The sequence below is a fragment of the Amblyomma mixtum genome, chromosome 4 (genome assembly GCF_055824585.1).
Source record: "Amblyomma mixtum isolate Tamu chromosome 4, ASM5582458v1, whole genome shotgun sequence".
In the NCBI taxonomy this organism is placed as follows: Eukaryota; Metazoa; Arthropoda; class Arachnida; order Ixodida; family Ixodidae; genus Amblyomma; species Amblyomma mixtum.
The window spans coordinates 161,547,242-161,560,101 of NC_143015.1; the positions used below are offsets into that span (position 1 = coordinate 161,547,242).

At 46.3% G+C, this 12,860-nt stretch overlaps 1 protein-coding gene across 1 annotated transcript in view; it reads left to right on the forward strand.

The window, feature by feature from the left end:
- Nucleotides 1-3,020, forward strand: part of LOC149349048 (uncharacterized) — a 53,254-nt gene extending 50,234 nt beyond the window's left edge. Inside the window, exon 5 of the mRNA XM_089541135.1 lies at nucleotides 1,773-3,020. Coding sequence (XP_089397261.1) covers nucleotides 1,773-2,002 — 230 coding nt within the window. The 3' untranslated portion in view covers nucleotides 2,003-3,020. The remainder of the gene's footprint in view (nucleotides 1-1,772) is intronic.
- Nucleotides 3,021-12,860: the final 9,840 nt, after the last annotated feature.

A 12,860-nucleotide genomic window follows, 5' to 3' on the forward strand; every position in this document is an offset into this window, starting at 1 on the left:
TGCTGACCTGAAAGAAAACAGCGAACAAATACAAATACGTACGTGCCAAAAAGGCGCGCGCCGAAGAAAAAAAAACGATAAACATTATCAAAACAAAACAAAAAACCAAGGCTTTTCATTCGTTAAGGGTAACAACAACTCCGCGCTCCCTCTCGGGGGTTCCAAGGAGCAGCGCTAGCAGACGACGCGCCGCACTCTCCGTGCATTCTGCGGGCGCCTGAAACCGCGCCCTGCGATAGGCTGGTTGGCGACACGTGACCTTTTACCTTCGTGCTCCGCCCTAAGGGTGCAGTGGTGGTCGCGCAGGGTGGATCAAAACTGTTCGCTACTTTAGTCATTCATGAGTTAAGACGGGCCATCTCATGGGGCTACAGAGAAACAGAAAGAGAAGTTTTTCTGACGCATGATGCCTCTTTGCGCGCGATAAAGTAGGCTTCCCTCATCCACCAATCAGGGTAATGTTAGAGGATGGCGAACCATTCGAAAAATGAAAAACAACTCTTACAGGTGTTACAGTGGAGCGCCCGGTTGCTGTTGGGGCAGCTGCATCCTTGAAGAAGCACGGTTCGCACGTAAACTGCGCCTCATAAACGACTTTCGTGCAGTAGGCAACTAAACGCGTTTCTTGCTTCTAGGACGCATCGTCATAAGAGGTCCTGGAAAGTTCAGCCTTCCGTACAGACGCTCAGGCTTTTGTGAGGCTTGTGTGTGTCTAGGCAGCTGAATCATGGGTCAAAACATGTAAAAAACTACAAAAAAAAACCACACGGGCGGAGCGCGAAGGCGAAAAGGTCACGTGTCGTCAACCGGCCTATCGCAGTGCACGGTTTCAGGCGTCCGCGGAATGCAATGAAAAAACTACATGCACCGCAACCCTGCGAACGCCCCGCTTCAGCTTATTGGATACCAGGCGAACATAGGACACAATTGCAATATTTCGTTTAAGGCTAGGTTCTACCTCTTGTGGGCCGCAGGGTTCCGGCACCCTCCTAGCAAGCCTACCACGAGAGTCAGCAGAAGTGATTCCGTATAATTAGCTGACTTCAGACAATCCGTTTGCGCGTTGGTGCTTGCCTGCAGCTGGTGTTGGCGCGACCTGAGAACGGCATTTTTGAGGGGTCCTGATCCAATGTGGCATTTGACAGGCGCGGAGTGGGCGGACGTGACAGGAAGAAAGCTCTTACGCACTTGGGGCTCGTGGTACCAGCATAGATGATCACCGTGAATGATTGGTTTGGTTTGGTTTTATGGGGTTTAACGTCCCAAAGCGACTGAGGCTATGAGAGACGCCGTAGTGAAGGGCTCCGGAAATTTCGACCACCTGGGGTTCTTTAACGTGCACTGACATCGCACAGTACACGGGCCTCTAGAATTTCTCCTCCAAAGAAATTCCAGCCGCCGCGGCCGGGATCGAACCCGCGTCTTTCGGGTCAGCAGCCGAGCACCATAGCCACTGAGCCACCGCGGCGGCCACCGTGAATGAGGACTACCATATTCAGAAAGCGTAGCAACTTCTAATTTCACAATTTTTCTGTTAGCCGGCATTGGAAAAGATTGGTTTTGAAGATTGCGAATAGCTCGTCCACTCGAAGGGACACGTCCACTGCTAGTTATTACGTGACATGACCGAGGCTTCAAAGCAGGGCTGAAGTGGAGTACTTACCCAAGCAGCACCTGGTGCAATAACGGTGCACCGATATTTCACATCGCAGTTGATCTTGTCTAACGGGGTGCTCTAATCCGCTTCTCTTTCCCCTCCTTCTCCTCCGCAGCCGGCGTGATGATGGTGGTGATGGAGGTGGAGAACAACTCGGCCACCTACGAGGAGCGCTACCTCTCCTCGCGGCTACCCAAGGGCTGCCGCTGGGCGTTCGGCTTCTCCTACTACTTCGCCTGGATCACCTTCGCCCTCTACGTCATCGTGGGGATCACCTTCATCGTGTGCTCGCGAAAGCGAAAGGGACTGGCGCAGGACGACAACGCGCAAATCATCGGACGGTGACCGCCGAAGCCATTGACGATCGCCGCGGGCGTAACCGTGCGCCCGACGGACCCTCATGCCCAGTTCGATGCTTCTGCACTCTAAACATGAATACACCTATACGGGACTAAAAATGGAGTAAAGCTCTCTTCTAGCGCACTTCCTTTTTTAAAGAGTGTGCGCTAGAGGAGAGCTTTGCTTCCTTCTTACTCCTTTCTGTTTCGAGTGTACAGCTGCTGTACGGACGGCGCTGGCCGGCCAACGTTAACGTCGTGGCGTTCGAGGGGAACGCGGTTTCCAGTGTCGGGACGCAGCTACAATGCTTCTGGGGCGTGTCACAGTTCCGGCCATGAAGACGACGGAGAAAAGAATAACGCGAGCGAGCCCTTCGATACACAAGCGCGCATGTTTTTGCCAGCACGCGATCACTTCTGGACATTGGTTGCTTCACGAAAGGGTCACCATGAAACAAACAAGGAAGCCACCGCAATTAAAAAAAAAGAAACGGACGAAATTGCAGAAATAGGCGCATTTTTTTCGTGCAGTGGTAGCCGTTACATTCTAAATACGAATACGCCTATACGGGAGTAAAAAGGAAGCAAACAGTAGGGTGTAAACTGAAAGGAGTAGAGCACTAAACAGAAGGAGAAAAAAGGGAGCAAAACAGTCCATCTTATAAAGGGGAGTGCTCTAGAGGGCAGATTACTCCCTTTTTTACTCCTGTATGTTTAGAGTGTACCATTCTCCTCTGAACTCGATTATCGCAATCGCTGTACCAACATTTCACCTCCAACAAGCAACGTTATATGTGAATGCTTACAACATCCGAGGAACCAAGGAAAAAGATTATGGGCAGAGAGGATTAACGCTTGATGGAGGTTAACGCTGTAGGACAAAAATACGCCTATTTCGCGGCACTGCATAGGATTTGCCAATGAACGACACTAGAGTGGCTGCGCATAACTCCGAATGTCTCAATTTGTTCTGCGAAGCAGTTTGAAAAAAGTGCTACTAAATGCTGTCATCCCGAACGGAGGTCCTATCATGTCCTCTTGTGGTCTCGTTGCACTCGGCTGAAGCTGAAGCTTTTGCTGCGAAAGCAATACTACGCCAGCCAGCTCGGCTCGTCGCGTGGTCGCACTTCAGCCGTATGCCGCGGCGCACGAACGACCTTGAGCCGCCGTCGCCTAGCAACACCGCAACCGCGCTCCAACAGATGGCGCCGCCGTCGACGCCGCTGCTGTCGCCGCTTGCTCCATCATATGGGCTCCACTGGGGTAGAGGGAGAGGAGGTGTCGCCTCGCGGGGGATATATATATATATATATATATATATATATATATATATATATATATATATATATATATATATATATATATATATATATATATATATATATATATATATATATATATATATATGTGCTTCGCCTCAGTGGATTCTAGTCGTTATGGAGAGCTCGGAAGAGAGGAAACGACGAAAGAACGAAGCGAGGAAGAGACAACGCGCTCAAATGCTTTCGCAATTCGACTAGGGTTAACCAGAGCTAAACCACAGCCCATTTTTTCAAAGCATGGCGCCACTTTATCACTGCGCGTCCTCACCGGCCGGTGATGACTGCTCACAAGAGACGAAAGTTTTGCCGGAGGTCGAACGGGTAGCCGGAAACACGGGAGAATCAAGCGGAAAGACCCAGGACAGAAGCGCTCAATATTCTCACCCAAAGCTCCTCATTCTTTTTGAGCGTCCAGAATTAAATGATTCTCTTCGGCCACCGATTGTCCCTCTTTCTGAATTCAGGCTCACAGTGTCGTGCATGTGGCTCTTAGGGGTAAGCGCAGAACACGATGACCGACACAAATCTCGCTAACCTTTAGGCGGAGTGCAGAAAACACTGGATTTTCTGTTTGAGTCCTACTTGAGAGAAAGTGAAAGAAGAGATTCAACCTTAGCGACGATTAGAAATGCGGTGCTCGCGAAGTGCTCTTCTCCGTCAAAGGAGTCCCTTCCAGCCAATGGTGGCGGTCGATTCTCATGAGGTTTATGGTTTATTAAGGTTTAACGTCCCAAAGCTACCCAGGCTATTAGGGATGCCGTAGTGGAGGGCTCCGGCAGTTTTGACCACCCGGGGTGCTTTAACGTGCACTGTCATCGCACGGTACACGGGCCTCTAGATGAGGGTGTAGTGGCTGCGCGCTGACTGACAGCAACACGCACGCTACTGACATGCGCCCCTTTGATAAGGGTTTATATACCGCGGCATCGAGCGCTGTCGGGGAACTTCGTCCTAGCTTGTCACTGACTGCGGCCCAGCTCTGTTGGCGCTCGCCAGTACCTTTGTTTGATGGAATAAAGAAATTCCGTCGGAGCACTTCGCTGCAAACTTAGTGGTTGTTGCTTGCACGGAAGAACTCCACAGACGGCGCTCGCGTGACAATGCAGGAAGGGGACTGTACCTTTTCAACTCCCGGGATTGCCATGCTAGCCAAGACCTATTGAACTACAGACCTGCACTCTTGGCCCTTCTCCAGCGCGCATGTTCTAGTTCATGACTTTTGCCGCTAGGGTGGAAACATTACGGGCGGCGTGGCGCTAATATATACCTGTTGAGAAAATGGCCTCTTCCATCATTTTATTTCAAACAACGCAGTTTTGTCGTTTGTCCACGTAATCATTATCATCCATTTATCTATGCTAGGCACGATGGTGCTGACGAAAAGAAAGCGGATGAAAAGGAAGACGTTTTTTATACTCTTCCAGAGCGAAAATGTCGTTATTATGGATATTTTTATTGCTGATGTTGAGATAGCAGAGGAAGACGAAACAAATGTATTAAATATCTTGCTCAAAATGGCAAACGATGATGATGATCATAGCAGACGAACAGGTCAACCGAGCGCCCTCAACGGCCAATAAGCTAACGAAAGTTAGCGCACGCTGCTCCATAGGACCCCGCCATATGTGCAGGTCTGTAGTTCAGTAGGTCTTGATGCTAGCAGCCTCATGAGAGTCGGCCGACGCAATTGGCTGGGAGGGGTGTCCTTTGACGCGAAAAAACCGCTTCGTTCTTGAGTTATATCCTACTATACTATTCAGGTTTCTCGCCCACCACACCATTGGTGCGCTGAACGACAAGTGACAGTAGATATCTTTCTGGCTATTTTCCCGAACATTACAAAATGTAGGTTAGACTATAGCGCAGGGCACGAATGCAAGTGTCTTCCTGTTGTCTATGTGATATCCGTGTCCTGCTGTGCGCTATGAGGTTTATTTAGTGTGTCCATAGCCCGCCTTATGAAGCCCCGATTCCGGAAGCGACCCATTTCCTTCCGCAGTCCTAGAGCATCAAATGCATTGATTTGGCCACAAAGTGTTTGTAAACGACCGTTGCGCTTGCACGCATGCCCCGCACTACCGAGTGCCTATAAATCACAATAAATTAGATTGACAGCTCGCCCTTCTCGGCTAGCTCGCGGAGCATCATCCAAAGAGTGGTCTTTTCTCCCGTTTGAGGTACCTGTTGGTGCTGGAATTAGAGCTGCCACCTACTTAAATTCACGCTTGAGATTTACATGCGCGCATCTGGTTTCATGTAATTAAATTTAAAATTCGATGTCTGCATGCTATGAAGCTAGGAACTGGTGAAGGAGAGGAAGTGCTCCTAACTTAATATACAGCCCCACCGTCCGGAAGCCACACTACATAGTCACTGTTGTTCTCATGGCGATATAATTGGACAAAACTTGACCAGTGCGATAACAACGCTTAAAATAGACGAGTTATGGATCAGTTGATTAATCAATTCGAGTTATTGATCAATTCGCTCTCGCCCTACCATGCGCTAGGCGTCACTATTAGCTCACTTGGTAGAGCGACTGTTCCTGTGAGGCAGTGCTCCCAGGTTGAAACCGTGGACCAGGACGAATTTTTCTTCAACTGTACCAATTTTCTGAGAAAGCTGTATAGCTTTTCTTTGTAGCCGTATCGCTGCGCTTGGGTGGATGTCAATGAGTAATTACTCTCTTATTACATCTACTCCACCTTGGGTTATTCCCCTAAACATTTGACCAACATTTTGACTAACCGGAACGTTAACCGGAAGGCGGTCGGCTGCCCTGCACGGGAAGATGGGGTTGAAAACAGGAACACCGATGATTGGTTGGTTGGTTTATGGGGTTTAACGTCCCAAAGCGACTAAGGCTATGAGAGACGCCGTAGTGGAGGGCTCCGGAAATTTCGACCACCTGGGGTTCTTTAACGTGCACTGACATCGTACAGTACACGGGCCTCTAGAATTTCTCCTCCAAAGAAATTCCATCCGCCGCGGCCGGGATCGAACCCGCGTCTTTTGGGTCAGCAGCCGAGCACCATAGCTACTGAGCCACCGCGGCGGCTGGAACACCGATGAAAAGGACCGTGTTCGTAAACGTTGCACGCGATAAACACTGTCTCCACGTGCCACGCAAGGCCTTCAGGGAGCAGAGTATGGCAAGCCTGCGGGGCGGACGGTCGCCGGGGACTCCGTCCGAGGATTTTGTTCTGCGTTGACAATCGAATATTGAGACAGCTGAGTGCACAGCACAGCGCTTGTCTTACACGAATAACACAAGCTAAATCGTCTCGCCAGAGGCGGTGCACGCCCAGATACGGATGGCACAACAAGGCTGCTTGAAGCGGACTGTAAATACTGACATACTCGGGACAAACCCCGCTTTTTATTGATATAACTCCACGACAGACTCTCTCTCTCTCTCTCTTTCTCTCTCCGCATATGCCTCTATCTAACGTTGCCAGCACAATGAGCACCAACTTTTCCAGAAAGTTCTGTGGAAGTAGATGCATTTCAGTGAGTGCTCTGGTGAGGCGCACCGATATGAAAGGTGTGGTTCAAACGAATTTTGACTGTTCTCTTCTCATTTCATTCAGAACTTTAATACGGAATAGTATTCAAATTCAGTATATCCGCTACGCTTATCCTTAGGTTTGTTCCTTGTTACAACGACTTTGTGCGAACAGACGGATTGCATACCGCGAATGCTCTTGCATTGAGCAGGGGCATTTGGTTGCGACAGTCATAACCCAATGAGACCGGTAGTGTGGACAGAAGGAATTCAGTGCTCCGAAAAAAAAAAAAGAAATAGGAGGGGACATTTGAGCCCCACCTTAAGGGTATTAGGCGATAGAGTTAAGGCGTTAACGCCCATATATGCGGATTTTGGTCATTATCCATTTTCAATCACTGATCACTGGGAGTCCTCATACTACTCCTGGCGCAGTGGTGCAGCGGTTAAGCAATGCGCCACTGCACTGGCAGGTGGCTGTTTCATACGCAGCCACTAGTGGTGCTTGTTAGACACAGGTTTCTCTTCCCCGACAACCTCTCGCGACCAGTCCTTAACTGCCACCTGCCACGGTAGGTAGGTTGTGATGACGTCACGAGGTCACGTGACCTAGGTGGCAGGTGACCCATCTGCTTTCTCGCTCACAACGCCTCCGCTGCCGCTGCCGCCGCCGACGACGTCGACGACGACGCGTTAACGCTATCGCTTTAAAAGAAAAAGCACTGCACCTGCATCCCAAAAAATGTTTTAGATGCCAGGCTAATCGGTATCTCGACTCGGGATCATTTAGGCCAAGAGGAGCTCTAGGGTTTTCAGGTTTGTGGCGGGTTGATGACATCCTAGTTGAAATCAAGACGAAGAAGTGGGTTTGAGCAGGGCATGTAATGCGAAGGCAAGATAACCGCTGGTCCTTAAGGGTAACGGAGTGGATTCCAAGAGAAAGCAAGCGTAGCAGGGGGCGGCAGAAAGTCAGATGGGCCGATGAGATTAAGAAATTTGCGGGAATACGGTGGCCGCAACTGGCGAAGGACAGGATTAAATGTAGAGACATGGGAGAGGCCTTTGCCCTGCAGTGGGCGTAGTCAGGATGATGATGATGATGCCGGTGCAAGCTCGGTGTGCTATACCCACCGATGCGAGCAGTATCAAATCTTAATTTGACCGCTGCACCAGTGCGCCTGGAATGGCAGGAAGACTCCCACGGATCTATGAATAGAGAGGATGACCGATTCCGCATATATGGATATTAACCCATTATCGCTATCCGCACAACTGCCATCCGAGAACACTGGATCTGAACTCCAGAACCGAATGGGAAACCGAACTGTAAGCGCACCTAATTCGCATTTAGCCTAACTGCTCAAATCGACCATCATTTTTACTGCGTCAAAACTGGCTACCGTCTGTGCTCACTGATTCTGCAACACGAGCTCACTGGTTAGATCCAAGCTGTTCAAAAAACAAATTTACCTTTCGCACAAGTAAAAAGCACTTTGTAAAATCACCTTTTCTCCACTCCGGTACGGAGAAATCCCGAGAACATTAAGCCCATGATTTGTCTGTGTGTTCTGAGGCCACCGCTCGGCTCACCAGCAAGCTTGGACTCAACCTGGCCGCATTCGTCACGTGTTAAGGGCACAATAAACCTAAAACCGCATCATCTCCACTGTTGCTGCATGGACGTTTTTGTATTTATTACTTTCTGATTGCAAGCTTACCTTGAAGCATCCACCACAGCGACGCGCTGGAAAACAGACTAAACTTCAGTTACGATAAAATCGAAGTCTCTCCTTAGTCTGTGGATAGACATGCCGTCTTTCTGGCGCGTCTATAGTTACCGAAACGCTGCTCGTAGCGACACCCTTCACTGCATGATTGACGCCGTAGAAATATGTATAAACTGTTCAAACACTCTGTGTCTGCTTGATTGCCTAAATTACAGATAATCTTTTCGGCAGATCTTAGTGGAGAATTTCCAAAAGGGCACCTCACATCTACGTTTAGATATGACATATCAAAATTAGCCCGAACTGTTACGTCTGGCGTTTTAAAAGGCTGTCAACACAGCACTGGAAAACATGACACTTTGTGATCGACTTGGGAGAACGCAAGGAGGCCGTTTCTGGCAAGTAATACAACTGCGTTCAAAATGCAAAAGTTTGGTGCAAAAATTTAGTAAAGAAGCTCAGTGTTACCAACTATTCGGCGGTCTTTAGTGAAGTAATCAAAATTTAAAAAAGAAAAAAACGAACTCGCTGCGATATGATTGCGTAGCGATAATCTAAATGTTGATACAATCTCTTAATTATGTGGCTGTTATTCATAATGGCGAGTCGCGCAGGTCGCACGACCGTAAAGGGAGTAAAAAGGGAGTAAGCTGCCCTCTACACTCTAAACAAAAAGCAGTAGAAAAGGGAGTAAGCTGTCCTCCACACTCTAAACAAAATGGATTAAAAAGGGAGTAAGCTGTCCTCCACACTCTAAACAAAAATGAGTAAAAAAGGGAGTAAGCTGTCTTCTACACTCTAAACAAAATGGATTAAAAAGGGAGTAAGCTGTCCTCCACACTCTAAACAAAAATGAGTAAAAAGGGAGTAAGTTGTCCTCTACACTCTAAACAAAATGGATTAAAAAGGGAGTAAGCTCTCCTCCACACTCTAAACAAAAATGAGTAAAAAAGGGAGTAAGCTGTCTTCTACACTCTTGACAAAAAGCAGTAAAAAAGGGAGTAAGCTGTCCTCCGCACTCTAAACAAAAATGACTAAAAAGGGAGTAAGCTGTCTTCTACACTCTTAACAAAAAGGTGTAAAAAGGGACTAAGCTATCCTCTACTCTCTAAACAAAAAGGAGTAAAAAAAGGAGGAAGCTGTGTTCTACACTCTTAACAAAAAGCAGTAAAAAAGGGAGTAAGCTGTCCTCCACACTCTAAACAAAAATGACTAGAAAGGGAGTAAGCTGTCTTCTACACTCTTAACAAAAAGGTGTAAAAAGGGAGTAAGCTCTCCTCCACACTCTAAACAAAAATGAGTAAAAAAGGGAGTAAGCTGTGTTCTACACTCTTAACAAAAAGCAGTAAAAAAGGGAGTAAGCTGTCCTCCACACTCTAAACAAAAATGACTAGAAAGGGAGTAAGCTGTCTTCTACACTCTTAACAAAAAGGTGTAAAAAGGGACTAAGCTATCCTCTACTCTCTAAACAAAAAGGAGTAAAAAAAGGAGGAAGCTGTCCTCCACACTCTAAACAAAAGGGAGTAAACTGTCTTCTACACTCTAAACAAAAAGGTGTAAAAAGGGAGTTAGCTGTCCTCCACAGTCTAGACAAAATGGATTAAAAAGGGAGTAAGCTGTCCTCCACACTCTAAACAAAAATGAGTAAAAAAGGGAGTAAGCTGTCTTCTACACACTTAACAAAAAGCAGTAGAAAGGGAGTAAGCTGTCCTCCACACTCTAAACAAAATGGATTAAAAAGGGAGTAAGCTGTTCTCCATACTCTAAACAAAAATGAGTAAAAAAGGGAGTAAGCTGTCTTCTACACTCTTAACAAAAAGCAGTAGAAAAGGGAGTAAGCTGTCCTCCACACTCTAAACAAAATGGATTAAAAAGGGAGTAAGCTGTCCTCCACACTCTAAACAAAAATGAGTAAAAAAGGGAGTAAGCTGTCTTCTACACTCTTGACAAAAAGCAGTAAAAAAGGGAGTAAGCTGTCCTCCGCACTCTAAACAAAAATGACTAAAAAGGGAGTAAGCTGTCTTCTACACTCTTAACAAAAAGGTGTAAAAAGGGACTAAGCTATCCTCTACTCTCTAAACAAAAAGGAGTAAAAAAAGGAGGAAGCTGTGTTCTACACTCTTAACAAAAAGCAGTAAAAAAGGGAGTAAGCTGTCCTCCACACTCTAAACAAAAATGACTAAAAAGGGAGTAAGCTGTCTTCTACACTCTTAACAAAAAGGTGTAAAAAGGGAGTAAGCTCTCCTCCACACTCTAAACAAAAATGAGTAAAAAAGGGAGTAAGCTGTGTTCTACACTCTTAACAAAAAGGTGTAAAAAGGGACTAAGCTATCCTCTACTCTCTAAACAAAAAGGAGTAAAAAAAGGAGGAAGCTGTCCTCCACACTCTAAACAAAAGGGAGTAAACTGTCTTCTACACTCTAAACAAAAAGGTGTAAAAAGGGAGTTAGCTGTCCTCCACAGTCTAGACAAAATGGATTAAAAAGGGAGTAAGCTGTCCTCCACACTCTAAACAAAAATGAGTAAAAAAGGGAGTAAGCTGTCTTCTACACACTTAACAAAAAGCAGTAGAAAGGGAGTAAGCTGTCCTCCACACTCTAAACAAAATGGATTAAAAAGGGAGTAAGCTGTTCTCCATACTCTAAACAAAAATGAGTAAAAAAGGGAGTAAGCTGTCTTCTACACTCTTAACAAAAAGCAGTAGAAAAGGGAGTAAGCTGTCCTCCACACTCTAAACAAAATGGATTAAAAAGGGAGTAAGCTGTCCTCCACACTCTAAACAAAAATGAGTAAAAAAGGGAGTAAGCTGTCTTCTACACACTTAACAAAAAGCAGTAGAAAGGGAGTAAGCTGTCCTCCACACTCTAAACAAAATGGATTAAAAAGGGAGTAAGCTGTTCTCCATACTCTAAACAAAAATGAGCAAAAAAGGGAGTAAGCTGTCTTCTACACTCTTAACAAAAAGCAGTAAAAAAGGGAGTAAGCTGTCCTCCACACTCTAAACAAAAATGACTAGAAAGGGAGTAAGCTGTCTTCTACACTCTTAACAAAAAGGTGTAAAAAGGGACTAAGCTATCCTCTACTCTCTAAACAAAAAGGAGTAGAAAAAGGAGGAAGCTGTCCTCCACACTCTAAACAAAAGGGAGTAAACTGTCTTCTACACTCTAAACAAAAAGGTGTAAAAAGGGAGTTAGCTGTCCTCCACAGTCTAGACAAAATGGATTAAAAAGGGAGTAAGCTGTCCTCCACACTCTAAACAAAAGTGAGTAAAAAAGGGAGTAAGCTGTCTTCTACACACTTAACAAAAAGCAGTAGAAAGGGAGTAAGCTGTCCTCCACACTCTAAACAAAATGGATTAAAAAGGGAGTAAGCTGTTCTCCATACTCTAAACAAAAATGAGTAAAAAAGGGAGTAAGCTGTCTTCTACACTCTTAACAAAAAGCAGTAGAAAAGGGAGTAAGCTGTCCTCCACATTCTAAACAAAATGGATTAAAAAGGGAGTAAGCTGTCCTCCACACTCTAAACAAAAATGAGTAAAAAAGGGAGTAAGCTGTCTTCTACACTCTTCACAAAAAGCAATAGAAAAGGGAGTAAGCTGTCCTACACACTCTAAACAAAATGGATTAAAAAGAGAGTAAACTGTCCTCCACACTCTAAACAAAAAGGTGTAAAAAAGGGAGTAAGCTGCCTTCTACACTCTTAAAGGTGCACTGAAGAGGAATCTGAACTCGTCTTTTTGCCGCGGGAACTCCATCTACACGTTCCTAGCATTCTTAGAAACTGCGACTTATTGCCCGGTGTGGCCGATTTCCCTAATTAAATCGAATTAACGTCCGGCTCCCGCCTTTATTTTTTGAAATCTGCCTCGTACGATGGGCGGAGTCGACCAGCGCGTGAAGTGCCTTTCACCCAGTCCCGTAGCGGCTTGCCGCCCTGCCATCGGCGGAGTAATACGTAGTAGTCCGTAGAAGCAAATAGTCCGCGCGTATTTTTATTTCTGCGGGCTTATTTTGCGGCTATATTATGAAACTATTTATTCACGCAAACCTAAAAAACAAAATGAAGCGAAAGCAAAGCCTCCACGGAGCTGGCTGAAAGGCACTCCCGGCGTCGGTCGACTCCGCCCACCGTACGAGGCAGAATTAAAGAAAAAGGCGGGAGCCGGACGTTAATTCGATTTAATTAGGGAAATCGGCCACACAGGGCAATAAATCGCAGTTTCTAAGAATGCTCGGAACGTGTAGATTGAGTTCCCGCGGCAAAAAGACGAGTTCAGATTCCTCTTCAGTGCACCTTTAACAAAAAGCAGTA